We start from the raw sequence: 20,000 nt of genomic DNA on the forward strand, positions 1-20,000 counted from the left end.
GTCTATTGAAATAACCTTTCCTAGAGAAGACTTATGTTTATGTTGAGGTCTACGAAACATCACGTTAAAAATAAAAATAAAAATAAAAATATTCTAAACAAGTCAAGTTTATTAAGTTAATATCAAGTTAATAAAAACAACCCTAACCAGCAAATAGCTAAAGCTAATCTAGGCGGGTAGCAAGTGGGACTGTTTACAGAGTAAATCTAGTTGTGAGTATTACATAAGTAAAGAAATAAAATAAGTATATATGCACACCAGGAAGGGGGGGGGGGGGGGGTGTACTTGGTCCAACGATGGCCTCTCAGAACCCCTACCATTTTACAGTCTATTTTATGGCCAATAATTATAGACCCCATCTTAGTCACTTTTGGGTAAATGTAATTTTAGCGACGCCAACTTCGTCACTTTAAGTTTAAGCATAAATCTTACATATAGCCTTTTAATTGCAATCTCAAAACGGAATGTAATGCGGCTAGTAAATATTAAATAAACAGCGCTACAGTTCTTTCTGTAACAACTTTTTTAACTGCGAATCTGTCCATTTTTAAATCCCACTAGCCAGAATTTTCCTACTCCCAAAATCCCCCCCCCCCCCCCCCGATGCACATTGAATACTCACAAAGAAAGAAAGAAAATAAGTAAATGAATAAAATAGGGTAGAATGAAAAGCATCATGTTTATCACGTTTATGAGTTTAATGTTTCTGATTAAGACCCAAGCCTCTCATTGCCTGCAGACGTTTCAGCTGCGTCTGACGTACACAAACAGGCATCACGCAGAAAACTGCAAAGTGTCTTTATTATAGGTTGAGAGAATTAAATTTACAATGAAAAATATTTGAGGTTCCCTTGGATTGGTATAAAGCTCGATTCAAGGCTCTTTGTGAGAATAGAACGACAGAAGAAAAGGCTGGGTAAGACGTTGGGTACAAGTGTGGACAACAGTTGTTCTTTGGTGATAAAGAGTATAAAAACGACACGACCTCCAATATGATCGCCTGTCCTTAGATGGAAACAAAACTGCATGGCAAACTGTACATACTAGTCAATTGTCCGAGGATATTTTCAACTTTGCATTTCTTATAAGAGATGAAACCCTCAAATGCAGATTTCCAATGGTGAGCAAACCCTTCAAGACGTTTGCTTCGTATCTTGTTTAGCATTTTACTCCAACTGCGCTATTATTTTCTCTAGGAATATTATTGCTATTATTGCCGTTGTTTTCGTTTCATTAGGTAAGAATATGCGAACAAAATTCTTGTAGTAAACCAAGCAAAGGAGATTATACTAAGGCTTTTGCACACAAAGTGAATTCGCAAGGCAAAATGTATTTGAAATGCATTTGATAAAAAGACAACTTCTCCTTTCTGTCAACCAAAAGTAACCCGTTGAGCTTCAGGTGTCTCTCAAAGACAATAGGCCATTTCCGAGTTCATGTCTGCTTCCTCTTCAAAGTGAAGCTAAGTGCAAAGTTTTTCTTATGAAAATTAGTTTTCATTCATATGTAAAATACAACTAATTACCATCACAAAAACTTTGCCCTTAGACTCACTTTGAAGAGGAGGCGCACATGAACTCGTAAATGGCCTTATTGCTTAAGTTATTCAGATAAGTACATGGATCACTTCTACCTTTCATGTTGGAAGCGTTTGCCGATAACGTTAAATGTAACACAAAACTGCCAACAAACCCATTAAATTAAGCGATCGGATTCAAGTTCAGATAAAGGCAAGAAAAAAAGGTTGGTTTAATCATGTCCAAACAGCAGGATCACAAACAAAAAAATGTTCAGCGGATCCGAGGCTCACCCAAATCCACCGAAGTAGCCATGGGCCAGGGGAAATTCCTTTACTTATCTTGACATTTTGAAAAGCTATGGAATGCCTTATGATAAGAGCACACTTCTAATATTTCATGGTTTGAAAATTTCCAGAGAGCACATACACTGATGCCCATCTATGTGCTACACGTGAAACTTAATTCATTAGAAGTGGAGAGATCATAAATTACAGATACATAAAACCAATGACTTTCTTTATAGAAGTGTTGGTCGCTTTGCTCGTGGCAGAGACATGTTGCGGCCAAGTGTTTTGGGAAACAGCGGAGGATATTTACGAAAGTAAGCCTAACAGATAAGATATGAATGTCATTCTATTTGAACTGCCCACACTAACTTTTTTTTGTAGAGAATGATTGTCCCACTTTCTGTCTTGACCTCTAAGCCATAAGCAGAAAAGTGAAGAGATGCATTCATTGGTGATGACTAGGGAATACTCGCAAGAATTCAGAGAGCTCCTACAGCAGTCGAGACAACATCGGAAGGTCAGCAAGTTACAGGACTGCAGTAGACAATTAACTATGGCTGACATACTCCCCGCATAAATGTTGTTAAGAATTTGACTTTACTTCAAAGACTGGGATTAAACTTAGTTCCCAGAAGCGTTTCCTTTCGCTCCACCAAAAGGGTGGAGCACAGAAGGTTCTCAGTAGAGGAGTTTTGAAAGTTAATGCGCACAACATATTGTGTTTTAGGTTTGCGAGCTATTCCTCCACTTGAAGAAACGAGACATAAAATGATGACATATCTCCTTGATTGCCATGACAACTCAAAAGACAAGAGATTCACTCCATGTTATGACGTCGTGTTTGTTCTCGATTCATCCGAGTCGATATCCAGGGCCGACTTCAATGTCAGTGTAAGTGTTGCGAAGAGCCTGGTGACAAGGTTTGAGCCTGACTCACGATTCGCTGCAATAACATTTGGTGCCAATGCCTCTGTAAGCTTCAATTTCAAGTCACCCAAGGTAAGCAAAAGGATCAACACAGGAACTGTTCTAATGGCAAAAGGTCGCCAATTGTAGCCCGTACCAGGCTTTCAGATTAGAGGACTTAAGCAACGACAACGGAGAGGGCAATTAGAACTTCACAAATTTGCATAATTACTGGGCAGTTTGCACGCCCTGCACGTGCATTTTTCGCTTTTGTCCATTTCTTTGCCGTCGCCAGAAAAACAACAACGTAAAATAGCCAAATTTGAGGTTTCAGGAAGAACCTCAGCACTCCAGGATAAATTATAATTTTCTCGCCTAAATTAAGCGCCGTTCCGACCAATGTAATTTTTGAGGAACTACCACAACCTTGTCATATTCAAAAGGTTGAAATAGTCACCAAGTCATGATTACAATAACGCGAATTTATATTTTGAGATGACGTTCTCGTTGCCGTTGCCGTCGCGCCGTCGTTGCTTAAGTTTTCTACTGTGGGATGTGCGGGAAATCAAAGCTGAACTCCGCGCGCCGAAGGAGCGCACGCGGAGCATCACGATTAAGGTAACCCATTGATACGAGAAATGTTGGTTTTAGCTATGACGTCATTCGCGACCGTCCGTACTACGTCCACCCCTCCATGTATGCCAATGTGACCTCAGTTAGACTAAGTGAAGGGGTTTATGTGGTTTGCATGTGCAAACATGATTGCTTTTTCTGGACTGTTCGAAACGATTTTTCACGGAAAAACCTCTGCTAAAGGATGGAAAAAATCCCAGGGAAATGCTCCGCATTCAGGCTTGGCTAAGTCTATATATTAGCAGAAGTGCAGCCAAAAAAAAAAAAACTGGGGACTGGGAATAATTAACAATTATTCCTCGAGCCCGAATGGGCTTTGAGTCAATAGCCCATGAGACCGAAGGCCGAATGGGCTATTGACTCAGAGACCATGAGGGCGAGAGGAATGATTGTTTTAGTACAATCCAACTAGTTGGTAAAAAAAATATCGAGACAAAACATCTTTCGCTAGTTAAAGCTAGACTTTAATTGTTGTTTTGGTTTTCAAAGCCGGCGCTTTTCGCTACTAGTGGGCTATACCAAATAGCCTACTAGTAGCTCAACCAATCAGAACGCAGCATTGATAATAGACCACTAGTTGGATTTTACTAAAAGGCGCATGCTCTCCACAAGCTCTTTCGTTTATTTGCACACCTAAACCTGATGACACAAGACCTTATTAAACAAAGTTAATGCAAAATGTTCCTCTTAAGTCTCTTCACTGTTCAATTCTATACTTTCTATGGTTATTCACCAGCTCACAACTGAACTACTCCTCAGTAAAATGCACCATCAAGGAGGAAACAAGAGCATACTGAATGCTCTCGAAACGACACAAAACGGATTGCTACTGAACCGCGACTCTGGAGTTCGCGAAGGAAGCCAAAAGAGAGTGCTACTGGTAGCTAATGGGCCTGCTACAGAAAACCTACAGAGCTTAACTTGGGCAGCCAGTCGGATCAAAGCACTCGGGCCAGAAATCTTTCTTGTGGCCCTCGGCGACAGGATACCCAGTGTTAAGGAACTTGTCGCGATACCGACTTCGACGGATGCACATTTTTATCGCATATCCAATATGAGCGCTTTCAAGCAAATAGTAGATGGGATTACTGTGCACATTTTCTACCGAGACTATTATTTTGATGACTGAGGTCACGAAACTTGGAAATCAAATATGCTCGGTGTGATTTGTAGCATTAGAATCATATCTATTTTCTGGGTTAAAATAAACGAAGAGGAAAGAACGGACAGGAAGGAAATTTGCTAAAAGTCTTCTGTAAATGCCTTATTACACCTGAAATGGTTTGTCTTTATAAGAACTTTAATTAAAACCGTGGGCAACGCCTAACAATTTTTCATCAACTTTGAGCGAAGTATCACTGATCGGAAAGATCAGTAGATATAAAGAGATGCATTGATCAATACTGACTCACTCGGGAATACTCGAAAAAGAAAAAAACCCGACAGCTTTAAACAGGAGTCGAAGATATGACCTTCTGATTACTACGGATACTCTACCACTAAGCTACAGTAGACTACGGATACTCTACCACTAAGCTACAGTAGACATGGTAACAGAACTGTTAAGCTCATATTGTGGAGAACATTTAGTAGAATCTTACTGCAAAAAATCAAAAATTTCTGATACAAATTGGCTGAGATATCTCTTTCCATCATATTTGAACAAACTTGTGTTGAGTATATGACGTCATCACTTGGCTTATTTGCATAATTTAAAAACTCGAATATCTCTGGAACGAAAAGAGATATTTCAAAAAAGTAAACAGCATTTTTCTTCTCATGCACACTACTTGTTTATGTTTCAAAATGGCTTAGATAGGAAAGATGCGATTTTCGTCAGAGTACCCCTTTAACCGCCAGTGAGAAATAACCACATTTTCCAGAATATTTGTTTTTGTTTGTTTGTTTGTTTGTTTGTTTGTTTTTGTTTTTCTTGCGGGAATGAAATCCTCGATTTTCTGTGACTTTCTTGAACACAGAAAATCCTGTAAACATTTAATAAATAACGGAGCGGTTGACGCTATGACCATAATGATCGCTTAACGAGGCCATTTCCTCGAAGAGGACGAAGCCGATGTCTTCATTAATAATTTTATATGCAAGGTTTCCCCAAAAGCGGAATTTTTGAAAGTTTTATCCTTTGAAATCCAACGCAAACCCAATTGTTATGCTTTAAAAAACAAACAAAACAAAATATTCATTCGCAAATAAAAACGCAATGCGTAAATACCCCTTTCTTTCAGACAAGACGATGATAGCAAAAACAGTCCACTTAGGATACTAACGGAAAGTATAAATAGAAAGCACAAGGCGAGCGTGATTTATTTTGGCTCTTCACGCAATAGTTCCTTAAGATAGCGTGACAAGCCAAAAAATTAAGCCCAGGGTGAGCCAACGTGGGAGTCCCTCACCTGAACAATTGAAGTCTGTGGATTTCTCAGTATGTTTTTCGCTGCTCGTCCAGATACTGTTACCAGCTAAGAAAAACAAAGACACTTCAAGAAACTTTCAATCGCTGATGACACCACGACGCAAGTTTAGCTCTTAAAATCCTATCGATATTTCAGAATATAGTGTTCGTCAGGAGCTCATCAAAGGAGTCTCTCTCTCCCTTACTTGGCTTGGAAGTAGAGTAGATATATTCATCGAAAGACGGTCTCCCTTGGGAGATTCAGCACGCACACTGTTGTAAAAGCCAATCAAAACAGAGCTATCTCACCGTCAAAGAAAACATAATACTTTTCGCGGGAAAAACCTGTTCCTAAAAATGAATTTACTCGGGAAAGGGTTGACTTAAGCAATTAGTGGAGATAGAGGATCCCCTAATGAGCTCCTGGTGTTAGTCTCTCACTTATTCTGTTCCGAGGGCACCTGTGAATTCTACTTGTTACTCAGTTATTAGGGACCTTAAACAAGGACGACGACGACGGCTACGAGAACGCAACAAATTTGCATATTCAGTAGGCAAAAACAATAGCTTTGCACGCCCTGCACGTGCGTTTCACGTTTTGATACATTTCTTTGTCGTTCTCGTCTTGACTACGACGTGAAATGATCAAATTTGAGGTCATGTGGAGGACGAGAGGACATGACGACGAATTTTCAATTTTCTCTTTAAATATCCACACCGTTCTCATCAATTTTAATCTTGGATTGCGCATTCACACTTTACAAGCCGAACGACATGGAGTAATCGTAAAATTATTACAGTAACGGGAAATAATATTTTTATGCAACGTTCTCGTAGCCGTCGTCGTCGTCCTTGCCTAAGGTCCCTATTGCAAAGACGACGGCTACGGCAACGAAAACGTCAGTCCAAAATATAACTTAGCGCTATCGCAAGTATTTCCCGATTATTCCGTCTTGTTCACCTTGTACAGTAAAGGCGAACTATCGTGTGACTGGATGGGTACGAACGGTTTTAAAGTCAAAAGAGAAAATGACTGTTTCATTATTATATGCTCACGTTGTCGTCAAAACCTAAAATTTGGTGATTTCACGTTGTTGTTTTGTGGAGTGCGGCAAAAAATGCACGGAAATTCGTGTTACACGTGCAGCACGATTACTTTTCCTTTTTTAACCAATGATATTCTTGCTTTGTGGCGTTGCCGTAGCCGTAGCCGGCGTCTTTGCTTAAACTCCCTATAATATTGCAAACTGTACGGCTGCCATTTGCGCCATAAAGCAGTCTGGCAAAAGTCCCCCGCAAAAATTTTGAACATTGCCCCTGAAAAGTCCCAAGGGGAGTGGTTAATCAAGTACTCATTCGTATTCAGAATCGAAAGACAAGTAACCCATCAGCACACCTGACTGCAAAATGAAGTAGCATAGGTTATCTTGTCCCCTTCAGAAACTACCACGCTACCCTGGCTGGCAGAGAATTCCTCCAGGATTGGCTTTGTGGAATCCTGGACAATTTTAGCAAACTGTGATTTCCTGAAGATCTCCGGCAAATTTGGCGGCTTAGTTGAGGAATGGCCCTCTCCCATCGACACAACAGTTGTTTCTAAAAATAACAATCATGTTATTAGTTATATTCTTTGTTTTGAAAAAAATTTAAAACTACAATGTGGGACCGAATAAAATGGGACAGCAAACCCCCATCCCCCCCAAATCAAGGATGAAGCCGCGCAAAAGCCAAAACGTGACATTTTCCCATCCTTGATTTGGGGGGGGAGGGAGGGGGTACAAATTTCCCATCTATTTTGTCCAAGATTGTAGTTCATTCTTAAGTTATAACATTCAGGGGATTTTAGCGTGACAGCGAGTAAATATTAAACTGGTTCCACAAGAATAAATTAAATAAGGGAATGAAGCAATAAATGTTCGTTAAGTTCTGGATTCATAACTGTAAAAGATTACGACTCAAAAAGGTATAAAATCACGGGATCGAAATATTTCAGCTGCATTACTTTGCCTTCATCAGTCGGACTAGTAGTGAGTGGTTGCATAGCAGTCACAAGACGGAAAGCGGTCAAGTGCAACATCTCCTCTACTATCGAAATGAAGATTATCGACAATTCCTAATTTTCTCTGGATTGAGTGTCATTGTCAATTTAGATTACCCTGCCCCAGGAATCCTGGTAGCAGATGAAAACAGAAAAAGTAAAAGCTGCATTTCTGGACAGTATTTAAGCCCGGAGCACCCACTTTAAATGAACCGTTTTTATCCACTTAACCAGTAAAGATCCACTGGCTGACAATTGTACCCATTACTTACCAACTCTACTTAGTATAAATAAAATCATTGTTGAATAGTGGTTAAGTCTAGTGCTTGATTTTAAAATTATTAACTTTCTCTTGAGGTTTCGTACCCAACATTTTCTCCAGTTTAAGGACGGTGCCTACTAATTAAAGATATTTTTTCTCCGGTGTGTGGTTATGCAGGAAATGTAGATCTTAGCAAGTGTTATTGAAATCCAAAGAGAAAATTGGGGGTAACCACGCATCTTTCGAAGACAATTGATGAATAATATTTGTAAAAAGCTTTAAAATACAAAGCAATGTATGGCGTTCTTTCCCAAATTGAAGCTTAATTATCTCTCAAAAATGCATGGTTACCCCCAATTTTCTTTTTGGATATCCAGGACAATTACTAAGATCTACTTTCTCCGGATAGTTTTAAACAGCGCAAAAATATCCCTGTATTAGTAAGCATCACCGATAGGAAATCCGAGTATCTCGAGATGCGCAGAACGTATGCGCAATAACAATAGTAGGCACCATCCTTAAACTTGTTTCTTAGCGGGTGATAATACACGTTTACAACCGCATTGGGAAGAAAAAATATTGACATATTAAAAAATAATAATGTTCTGGCAGCTAGCGTTGTGGTAGTCTAGTGGTTAAGTGAAAGGGTGTTAAATTGAACATTCCCAGGTTCGAGTCCTCCGAGTTCAGGCATTGGGGTTCAGATTTTGGAAACAGATTTAATTTCCCATAATCCCTATCAAGCGCTAAGCGTCCTAAATTGACGATAATTGTACCGACGTAATGACGATAATAGTCAATTTAGGATTAGGATTAGGAATTGTCGATAATCGTCATTTCAGAGGTAGAGTATGGGTTGTCAAGTGATGGGTTCTGACTTGTTCCCATATCTCAGAATGCCCTTGGACGATGAGCGCCTGGGAACTAAAACAGATTTACTTGGCTCCAGATTCCGCTGATTGAGAACGAACGCGGTCTTTGGCTGGTGATGGAGCCTATTTATTCCACTGACATAAAATTATTCGACTTAATATAACTGGTACTTTCAACAGCGGAAGGAATAAAACAATGAGGGATTCAGGAGGGGAGGGGAGACAAGGGTTAGCAGATGGGAGGTAGGGAAGGAAAGGAAAAATACTAGAGGATTCAGACTATACCTGAGCTGTTACTTAATCCGTGAGCAGCGTCACATTCGTTTATTACATCCATGAAAAAGTCTGCTGGATTATTATGTGGTTCACAAACAAAACCTTTGAGCAAAAAATAGAAACGTAATCATGAAGGAAGATATATACTATCTAAATGTAACGTGTTGGCGGACTATACAAATCACGCATAGCCAAAAATTTTACATTACCCGAAAGTGAAAGAAAGAAAGGCTGAGATGGGCTGAAGTTTTGTATTGTAGGTTAATTGAATCATATTTGGGATTCAGCCCGTTTTTACTGAGGTGGTAAGGTGTTCAACTTTAGGTAACAACTAAAGCACGATTTATCCATTGAAGAATGTAGAAAGTTCAGTTTCACAGTGCAAGGCCTTTTTTAGTCTAGGTCACTGAAACTTCAATCACAAAAATAGCCATAAGACGAGCATATGAAGCCGTTGACGGTTGCAAAATTACTTGGGTTAATTGCAAATGTCGATAATCCACATAGCCAATCATACGCAAACCAAATACAGGCGGCTCCGGAAAGCACACCACGACACCGGGCTGGCTCTTCGGCTTTCAAAAAGGCGGCTGAAAGCAAGACCCTGGAGACGAGGTTGCGAGCAAGTTCTTCGATTGCCGGCAATAGGTTCCAATGTGGTGCAGGATTTTTGCGGCAATCACATGGCTCAAGAATACAAAAGCAAAGCAATGGGCGAAATTATATTCCACAATCGGGTGAAAAGCGCATTACGAACTATAATAATTACCTATATCCTCAAAGTACTTCATTGCTTGATTTGCGGGGCCCTGGTACACAAACTCGCCATTGGACAGTAATGAAATAGTGTCAAAGGTCTTAAATATCGAGTAGCGAGGCTGGTGTATGGACATAATCACGGTTTTGCCACGGTGACCGAGCCTATAAAGGATAAAGCGACAGTAAATGACATTGTGAAAACTGATGGGCCATGAAACTTATCCTCAATGACCGACAGTCTACACGGCGCTACAATGGGGGACAAAATTCCAGGTGGCAGTCAACGAAAACGTTTTTTTTAAATAAGGAAAAAAATACAATGTATAGTTTATGTCACTCGAGGAAGAAGGACCTGATTTGCGATTAGAGGGGAAGTTTACCGTTCCCCCCTTCCACCTCCTACAATGCTGTTAAAAGCAAACAGCTCTATTGCCAGTTTAGAATGTACAACTTTTTTTTTCTGGGGGGGGGGGGGGGAGGGAGGGGGTTGTGGTGCATAGATTAATCTGCATGTCGCGAAATGTCCCAAGACGTTTAACCATTAACCATCATTGTAGTTCTTTGTCACCGGTTAGAAATAGGATGATTAGAGCCTTCGTCATTTATTTGTTCTGAGTAGGACTAACAACGCTCCAAGCAACAGTTTTCAATTACACCTGCAGTGATTACTTGACTGGCAATACTTAAATGAATCTTAACGACCGAAGCCTTGTCCACTCCATTGAATATACCATATCCGTATTTTAAAAGGTATTTGCATTTCAAACGGTTTTCATCAGCGTTAACTGCCGGTTTAGCATAATAAAAGTATTTGTTTTACGTTTGAAAAGGTATTCTTTTATTACGTTAAAACGCTGGAAAACGCCGCGGAAAACGCTGAGGGACAAGGTCAAATTCTGTAGTCAAAGAACTCGACCGCGCTCTTTCACACATTCTCGAGTGGCTGCTCACGCGCTGGAATTTCTTCACAAAGAATTTACTTTAGCGAGGCAGTAAAGACCTTCCCTACCCTTGAAGAAGCTGAACAACGGACACAGCTGTGGCTGCATCCAGCCCAGTGGTTGGCTCATCAAGAAACAAAACAGATGGTGCCAATATAAGTTCCATTCCAATGTTGGTACGTTTGCGTTCACCTCCAGATATTCCTCGAATAAACTCGTTTCCAACCTGGCGGATGAGCAAATAAAATTAATGAATTTACGCACAGATGAGCTCCGTGGATGATTTCCATTTTTCTCAGTTCCAGAAATTTGCAAGAATATTTTTTCTGATGTGTTTTGTTCGATGTTATTTCTGGACAGCATCAGTAAAGCATTGTTTCTTGGCTATGTTAGGGCCCAAGAAAACGGCTTACCACTTGCCGAAAAATACTAGAACTCTCAGGAAGACTGGTACAGCGCTTTTGTAGAGTTTTGTTTCTCCTCTAGCCCTTTTCATGAATGGCAATAATTGAAAAGGCTCGGCATAATTTTAAAAGCAATCCCCTAATTTTTAAATTTTAAATCATTTCATGCAAAGACAGTTGCCGCTGATTTCATATAGAATTGTGGCTCAGTTGCTTGAGCAGCGGACTTTCGTGCGGAAGATCACGTGTTTAATGGAGGAGACTGCTTAACCCATTCACGCCTCAAACGCCCGAGGACGCCCCCCATTGACGAGTAAAGTCTGTCAAGTGTCACTCCCAGGGGTCAGTTGGTTAACCCATTCACACCTCAAACGCCCTAAGATGCCCCCCACGTACGAGTAAAATCTAATAAGTGTCACTCCCAGGGGTCAGTGGGTTAACCCATTCACACCTCAAACGCCCAAGGACACCCCCATTGACGAGTAAACTTGTCTTGCGTTAGACAGAGTAAAATCTATTAAGTGACACTCCCAGGAGTCAGTGGGTTAACCCATTCACACCTCAAACGCCCTAGGACACCCCCATTGACGAGTAAACTTGTCTTGCGTTAGACAGAGTAAAATCTATTAAGTGACACTCCCAGGAGACAGTGGGTTAACCCATTCACACCTCAAACGCCCTAGGACACCCCCCATTGAGAGTAAACTGGTCTTGCGTTAGACAGAGTAAAATCTATTAAGTGTCACTCCCAGGGGTCAGTGGGTTAACCCATTCACACCTCAAACGCCCTAGGACACCCCCCATTGACGAGTAAACTGGTCTTGTGTTAGACAGAGTAAAATCTGTCAAGTGTCACTCCCAGGGGTCAGTGGGTTAACCCATTCACACCTCAAACGCCCTAGGACACCCCCCATTGACGAGTAAAGTCGTCTGGCCTTAGACAGAGTAAAATCTGTCAACTGTCACTCCCTGGGGTCAGTGGGTTAACCCATTCACACCTCAAATGCCCTAGGACACCCCCATTGACGAGTAAACTGGTCTTGCGTTAGACAGAGTAAAATCTATTAAGTGTCACTCCCAGGGGTCAGTGGGTTAACCCATTCACACCTCCAACGCCCTATGACACCCCCCCATTGACAAGTAAAGTCGTCCGGTGTTAGACAGAGTAAAATATGTCAAGTTTCACTCCCAGGGGTCAATGTGTCAAACCCTAGTTGGACACAGCGATGCTCATCTTCTTAAAACTAACTGAGGAGAAAGTGCTGCCTTTGTAATTTCATCTGCAAATGGTTAGACTTTCAAGTCTTCTCTGATAAGGACTATAAACCGTGGGCCCCATCTTACAACCCTTCCTGTTAACCAACAATGTGGGACCTTAAAGAACCCACACACTGGAGACCATAAATGTTGGTGGTCTAACTCTCAGAGAATTGACAAACCGCCAAGAGACTGATGTGATCTGTGCAGCACACAAATGCATTACCATTACCATTAGACTTATCTGTACGTACTTTAGACTCCGCCACATGAAACAAGCCCAAGTCGCTAAGAGTTTCCTCTACTCTCTTTGAACGCTCGCGTTTACTCAGCTTTCTGGAGAGTCTTAAGGATGCAGAGAAATGCAAGTTCTCTCTCACCGTTAAAGTTCCCATCACAACATCATCCTGGAAAATTATAAAAAACTGAATGCATAGAGTGGGGTTCAATTAAGTGTTGAATGAACTTCATTCGTAAGGAAGTGGTTTAGAAAGCATCAAGGACGGTGCCTACTAATTCAAAGGTATATTTGCGCGGTTTATGAGTACGCGAGAAAAGCAGATCTTAACAAGCGTTATTGAAATCCAAAAAGAAAATTGGGGGAAACCACGCATTTTTCAAAGATAATCAATCAACAATATTAATTATAAAAGGCTTTAAAATACAAGGCAATGTATGGCGTCCTTTTCCAAAATGAAGCTCAATTATCTCTAAAAAATGCATGGTTACCCTCAATCTTCTTTTTGGATGCCAAGAGCACTTGCTAAGTTATGCTTTCTCCGCGTAGTTTTTTTAGATGCGCAGGACGTATGCACAATAATAATAGTAGGCACCATCCTTAAACCCACTGCAATTCTTAAAGAGAAGTACGATCGTCCGGGTGAGTGTAGTCCTGAGGACTGATTAGGGTGACATTGAATGATGTTTAGCTAACCTAAGCGTAACTCATCTTCAGAGTCAAGTGATTGGTGTAACGTCAGTAGATGGTATAAACGCTGTGGTCCATGATGTCACTGGTCAACTAAGCCGTTAGCGTTTACGCCTAGAGAACCATGCATAATAAACTATGATTCCATACATAATCGATAACAAGGAAAGAAAAAGCGGACGGACACAAAACCTAAGCAACGTCAGTTTGAGTTTTGCATCGCCTTAAATATAATTGTGCTTCATTTTCCAAATCATATCCAAAGGCAACATCAGTCATTGTTCACATGATACGTTTTCTCACGTCGGCTGCACATATTAGTCAACATTACAATCCATCCACCAAAAACACGTTTCCCTTTTGCATGGAAATTCTGTGATCATTTGATGCTAATATGTTCATAGTACGCCGTCTTCCATTAGCAACTCAGTATTTTGATGAGACAAAGCGTACAACGATGTAGAATCATGTCACAACTATCTATGCGAAACAACATTGCAGAATTTCATTGCAGTCAGTTTTCGTCTCTTTGATTTTGGTAAAAGTCACATTTTGCCGTTTGCCGTATAAATCTCTGTAATAAGTTCTGTTTTATTTAAAGATAATTCTAAAAGCTGTGTGTGTGTGTGTGTGTTTGTCACTTTGGCTTTCTTCAACCAACCTGTACAACATATCCGGTGATACATTTGAAATTCTCTGGTTGCTTTTGTCCATTAACAAGGACTACACCTGACAGATGTTTTCCATCCTTCCGGCCAGCCAAGATGTCCAGAAGCCTGAAATAGCGTGAAGAAATCAAGTATGTGAAAAACCAAGAAATAAAAAACAAAGATTGAAGACGCCCCAGAAAAAGACAGCTGTATACAACAGTAAATAATCGGATACCTGAAATCGAACAGTTACATCAGCCAATCATATTAAGTGCACTCAGCTTAATCCACCAATCACAGAATTTATCACAATAACCGTAGCAACAACCACTTAGCCTACCAAACTGGGGATTTTCCAAAATGGACGAATTTGTAACATTAGACAGTGAAAAAGGAATGCACTAATTTTCCTTTCTTGGAAATTGTAATGGTTATGATTAATTGCTAACAGGACTTTGTGTCGTCCAATTTGGTCTGTAATCATACTAGTGATTAAACAAATCGGACTCCCACTACACGGTTGTCCAATTTTGTTAATCACTCGTATGACTACAGACCAAATTGGACTCCACTCAGTCCTGTTACCATTATACACAATAATTAGTGAAAAATAAAGTAGTCAATACACCAATACAATTTGAGAAAAGTGTAATGGTTATGATTAATAGCAAAACATTGTTGGTTACAAAGGGCAGCTCTGAGTCATTTTCATGTGAAATACTGCAGGGTCCTCATTGTTCACACAACCATGGCTGGAATGTGAAAGACAAAGACCAAATACAATGACACCATTAAAGAAAGCAAAAAATCTAACTAACAAGCAAAATACTCCATTTCTGTTGTTTGCAGTTGACCGTAAGTAATTCCTGAAGAATTATCCAAAGGTCTACTACACCAATGTGGTAAACACAGAACAAAAACAATTAAGACCTTTTAGACAATTTTCCATAAATTATTTACTATACTGTCCACTGCAAACAAAAGGAATGCTGTGTTTTCTCGTCACAGTTTTACATTTACTTGTTTCTTGAAGTCTCTGTTTGTAACATTCTGGCCTGGGGGTGTGGGAAATGAGGACTCTGTGATAATTCACCAGAAACGACTCGACAATCATCAAAATCATGTTTATCCCATTTACTGTTTGATGTGTTATTTACTTTTAGGAGGTGGGAGGAAGTCCTTAGTTTTTTGGGTCTTTGATCATGGATGGAGAAGTCTTAAGATTTTTTCATTATACAAATTAAAAAGATCTCAACATCCTTCATCACTGATCCCTTTTACCTCATCAAATTCCCTCACCACTGGGGTACATACCTTATCAAGAAACCATATTGCTCCTTAAAAAGGGTCTCAGAGTAAAGGGAAAAATAAAAAGGATGAAGATAGGACATTTGTTGAAAAATAGGAAGAAAATTTGATATCCTATTATATAATATTATACATACGTTGTCTTTCCACTTCCTGTTGGTCCAAGTATTGCATTTAATCCCGGTTGCACAAGGCCACTTAAATCATGAAATACAGAAAGAATTTAAATTTATATTAATACCCGTAACCCCTACATCCACTCAAAAACTATGTCGTCTCTAACCCAATGACTCCTTGGAGTGAGACTTAATAGATTTTACAAATTTCTAGTCTCTAAAGAAACTGTGGTGCTGCTTCAATGGGAGAGTCAAACAGAAAAATTTGGTTTTATCAAACGTGTTGATAAAGGTTGAATTATGACCATGAATGATTTGGAAAGCTGACGTTTCGAGCGTTAACCCTTCGTCAGAGTGAATAGAGGAATCGATAAAACCAAATTTTCCTTAATAGATTTTACTCTGTCTGATACCACACAATTTTACTCGTCAGTAGGGTCAAAGAATGGGTTATGGGAATGGGTTAAAGAATAAAAAACTTTATAAAGAGCAGAGTTGGAGCAAAGGTCAGAGCACTGTGCACAAATGTTGCCTATGCCATGTTCAATTCCACTACTCCATGTTGTATGTTTGTTAAATTTGTTTGGGTCTCCACTATGAAAGTATCTGTTTATCGACTACTTTAACTTAACAATGATCTTGCTTGCTTCAATTTAACAAATCGAAAGTGGTTCAGCGTTGTCTGTACTCTTATCGACAATGATATTCGTCATCACAATGGTCAAAATGTTGTGGACTCACGAGGCACAGCTGAGTGAGTCCAGAACAAATTTTAACCACTGTGATGACAAATATCATTGTCGATAAGAGTACAGACAACGCTGAACCACTTTCGATTTGTTTTTTACCACAATATTCAACACTAAAGAAAGTTTTTATTTCAGAGCGTGAGCAAAATCATGACACAAAGAAAGAGCAAGCATTGTCTATAACTTTCTTGTAATATGATTGGTTTATTTCTCAAATGGGCGTTCCTGATTGGCTATTACATTGCGTGACAAACTGATGCGAGCATGACGCGTACAGCATTGTCTAGACTCTTATTGACAATGGTAAATTAACCTATCAGATTGCGAGATTACAAGCAATTGTGGTAAAATCCTTTCTTTTCTTCAAAATAACATTAAAATGATGTTACAGTAGCATAACCCTCACCTGAGATTTTTGATAATTTGTCTCTCTTTCTTTATTCCTTTCTCCTTGGTGGTGACTGAGTAACAAATGTTGTGACAGGAGATTACTGTTGTACTTCCAAATTGGTTTGAATCTGTCGAAAATGACCGGCTTAGTGGTGAAGGGCCATTTGGTTTGGTGTCATACACTGGAACATCATGTGTTCTGTGGTTTTCCAAAGTAGGATGTTCTGTTCCTAACAGTGGTGTCTTTTCATTACTTGATATCTCTTGGTCCATCTTATAACACTGTACGCTGCGGAAGTACTCTGGTATCACTTTAGAATCTAAAATAGATGGGAGACATCAATGTTGCCTTTAAAATCCATTCTCAGGTTGAATCCAGTTTTACCTTGAAAAAGTAGGTTAAATTGGTGATCCTCATTTAACCTACCAAGGTTGAATATGCACTCAGATGAATTGAAGAAACTTTTTTCTGGAGCCTAAATTAAGCCTAGAAGGAAATTAGGGTCAGTTTTGGTTATTATACATGTACGTGGATATCAATTGACTTATTATGCAAAAGTAAAATAATGAAAAGAGGTTGAGCATATTCATCATTGTAGTGTAGTGGTGAAGACACAGGACTATAGATCTGAAGGGTCTGAAATCGGGTACCGGTAAGTGCATAGTACACTTCTTTGTTCCCTTACTACATTGTAATGTTGAGAGTGAATAGGTAATTGTAGGAATAAAGAAACCAATAAGATGATATGAAACATTAACAAGATGTGTTGAAATGCATAAGACAGAGTTTGAGGGAAGATATCTATAGATGTTTTCTGTCCTTTTTGGGGGGTTCATACATGTAGTTGCTAACTATTCAACCTAAGTAAAATGAAGATCACCAATGTAACCTTGTAGGTGAAAATGGATTCAAACTGAGACCACTGCCACATTAAAGAACTATCAAATTATTATCCTATATAGTTCTCTTTGTAATGACAAGGCCATGCCTCACAGAGAATAAATATGATTCAGCTAAACAAACTGTATCTTGGTGTCACCCCTGCAAAATACAATGTAAGCCTGACAACCACATTTCTGACTAGACGTCAAAGCCTTATGCTTTCTTTGAAGAATATTTTAAGAATTAATACATGTAGTTTCACACTAAAGACTTTGCCATACAACACACGTCTCTTCGAACATTGACCTCTTTGGTCTGGGACCCAAACCAATATGCCAAACTTACAATGGTTCAGAGAACTGTCTATGTTCCTCATTTTGAACTAAACTACTAATAGCCACAAAACACTGGAGTACAATAACTTTCCTTTATCTTCTGCAACACATGGCTGTTACAATGCATACATTGTTTGGCTAGCCTGGATCGGGTTTTAGTTTAAATGGAGGCAAGCATTTCGATACAGTCATTGGATATTACATGGCTGCATAGGAGAGTATCCTTTCCTATATTTGTACATTTTCACAAGTCAAGAGCTACCTTAATATTGGAGAAAAAGTACAACAAGTATCGTAAAAAAGGTTGCTGTTATTCATTGTGGTGAAGTACAATAATAATAAAGTTTTCTCGTTTGTCTTACAATGTGGTCACTTGTGATGTAGATTGCGACGTTTCGACTGCATACTGCTAGTCTTCATCAGGTGATGAGGTCAACTGGTTACGCGTCACCTTTTAAGCAGGATGCTCCACTGTGATTGGTTAATTTTCAGCAGCTGTGATTGGAGTATTTTGACCCTCGCTGTTTTGGTGTGTTGTTCCTTCGGCGGTCCGCTGTCGTACAGTTCTCCTGTGGTTGTGCTTCTTGATCGTGGGCATCCATGCTTCCGGAATTTCTATTCCACTATCCCTGTTGATGTTGTTAGGGTGAAGTCTTGTGTGAATTGCCTCTTTGACCATGCATGTGTACCAATGAGGATCACGATCAATAAACTCTACTTCGTTCCCCCTTTGGAACGAAGTAAAGCGAGGATCAAAATGCACCAATCATAGCTGCTGAAAACCAACCAATCACAGCGGAGCATCCTGCTTAAAAGGTGAAGTGTAACCAGTCGACCTCATCGCCTGATGAAGACTAGCAGTATGCAGTCGAAACGTCACGATCTACATCACAAGTGACCACATTGTGAGACAAAAGAGAATACTTTCTTATTATTGTACTCACAATATTTTATTGTACTTTTTTTTTATCTTTAGACCCTGTGTGTACATGTACACCAAGAATGGAAAATTTCTAATCGGAGACTTCTTACTCCAAAACTTTGTTTACTGATTAACTATCTCTGACGACAAGTCTCTCCCCTGGAAGGTACTTGAGGTCTGAGCCTTCATAAAATGTGTCAAGCAACACAAGATTGAAGTGATTCTGCACATGTCTGTGCTCACATTCATATTCGTTTATTAAGTGATACTTTCATCTGCATCTTCCAGGTGGAAGACAGTCAATCTCATTAAATGAATGAAGTTTTTAAGATATTAGATCTTACATGTAGAGAGACTTCTCAAAGTTAATTGCATTTCAACATACTCCAATCTAAACATCACTTAATATTTATACCAGTGTAAAACAGGGAGAGCTCACACCCTCATTACCACACAACAAATTTATGGCTGCATGACTAATTCACTTACTCTTCCTGAATTTCAACATGGATTATTTTTAATTCATAGCAATTGCAAAATGCACTGTCACTTCCATTCTCTACAATTTAAATATAATTCTCTGAGAACAATAAATAATTATTTATTATTCACATGCAAGGCCTTCTAATAGATTAGCAATATTTACATTTAGTATAAATACACAGGTGATTATACAAAATCACAGAGCCTGAGGCGAATAATTGTTAAATATAATATATACATAAAGTTGCAAGGTACACTGCTTTTTTAAGGCAGTGACAGCAATTTATTATAATTACCAGCTGAAAGAATCACTTGATCACGAGCAACATTACTCGTGACATCTCCTGACACATTTAAGAGCACGCTGCGTTTTTGCCCTCCATTGCTTGCTTGGCTGTTCAATTCAATTTCAAAGCCTATGCCATTTCTTACTGATCTAACCTGCAGAATACTCGGCACTTATTTGCATAAGAATAGCATGTATTGTCATAAGCCTCGTTCTTCACACGATGTCGCTACAGTATCTAAAAATATTACTGAAATGCCGCGTGGCTTATCACATGATTATGTAATTGACAATTTTCGTCTTACTTTGCAAAACGTGGCGAGAAATATTAGAAACAACAGAAAAACCTGCATGATACTTGTTCTATTTAAAGTCATTCGCATTG

General features: G+C 39.4%; 2 protein-coding genes across 6 annotated transcripts in view; one reads left to right on the plus strand and one right to left on the minus strand.

Moving 5' to 3' along the window:
* The window catches only part of LOC138050042 (broad substrate specificity ATP-binding cassette transporter ABCG2-like), a 36,783-nt gene that overhangs the window by 16,121 nt on the left and 662 nt on the right, over positions 1–20,000 (minus strand). For 2 of the 5 annotated variants that reach the window (XM_068896540.1, XM_068896536.1), the window contains exons 2-10: positions 16,723–17,026; positions 15,589–15,648; positions 14,155–14,269; positions 12,820–12,972; positions 10,973–11,130; positions 9,974–10,125; positions 9,214–9,306; positions 7,153–7,352; positions 5,758–5,823 (exon numbers count right to left, since the gene is read on the minus strand). In XM_068896540.1, the coding sequence (XP_068752641.1) occupies positions 5,758–5,823; positions 7,153–7,352; positions 9,214–9,306; positions 9,974–10,125; positions 10,973–11,130; positions 12,820–12,972; positions 14,155–14,269; positions 15,589–15,648; positions 16,723–16,979 (1,254 nt within the window). In that variant the 5' untranslated portion in view covers positions 16,980–17,026. Of the gene's footprint in view, positions 1–5,757; positions 5,824–7,152; positions 7,353–9,213; positions 9,307–9,973; positions 10,126–10,972; positions 11,131–12,819; positions 12,973–14,154; positions 14,270–15,588; positions 15,649–16,722; positions 17,027–17,133; positions 17,155–18,286; positions 18,308–19,625 lie in introns of those variants that run through there. The other 3 variants (XM_068896537.1, XM_068896538.1, XM_068896539.1) reach the window with 3 other exon arrangements.
* On the plus strand, positions 1,944–5,750 carry LOC138050044 (collagen alpha-1(XIV) chain-like). The gene is made up of 3 exons (XM_068896541.1): positions 1,944–2,121; positions 2,535–2,806; positions 4,083–5,750. The coding sequence occupies exons 1-3, from the start codon at positions 2,028–2,030 to the stop codon at positions 4,473–4,475; spliced, it is 759 nt and encodes a 252-aa protein (XP_068752642.1). The 5' UTR covers positions 1,944–2,027; the 3' UTR covers positions 4,476–5,750.

Source organism: Montipora capricornis, chromosome 5 (assembly GCF_036669925.1).
Source record: "Montipora capricornis isolate CH-2021 chromosome 5, ASM3666992v2, whole genome shotgun sequence".
Taxonomy (NCBI): Eukaryota; Metazoa; Cnidaria; class Anthozoa; order Scleractinia; family Acroporidae; genus Montipora; species Montipora capricornis.

Excerpts from the sequence above, each read along its gene's own strand:
- LOC138050044 (XM_068896541.1), top strand. The coding sequence starts at position 2,028 with ATGACTTTCTTTATAGAAGTGTTGGTCGCTTTGCTCGTGGCAGAGACA. Across the intron at positions 2,122-2,534 it reads AGCGGAGGATATTTACGAAA|GTTTGCGAGCTATTCCTCCA; the intron begins GTAAGCCTAACA and ends ATTGTGTTTTAG. Across the intron at positions 2,807-4,082 it reads TCAATTTCAAGTCACCCAAG|CTCACAACTGAACTACTCCT; the intron begins GTAAGCAAAAGG and ends GTTATTCACCAG.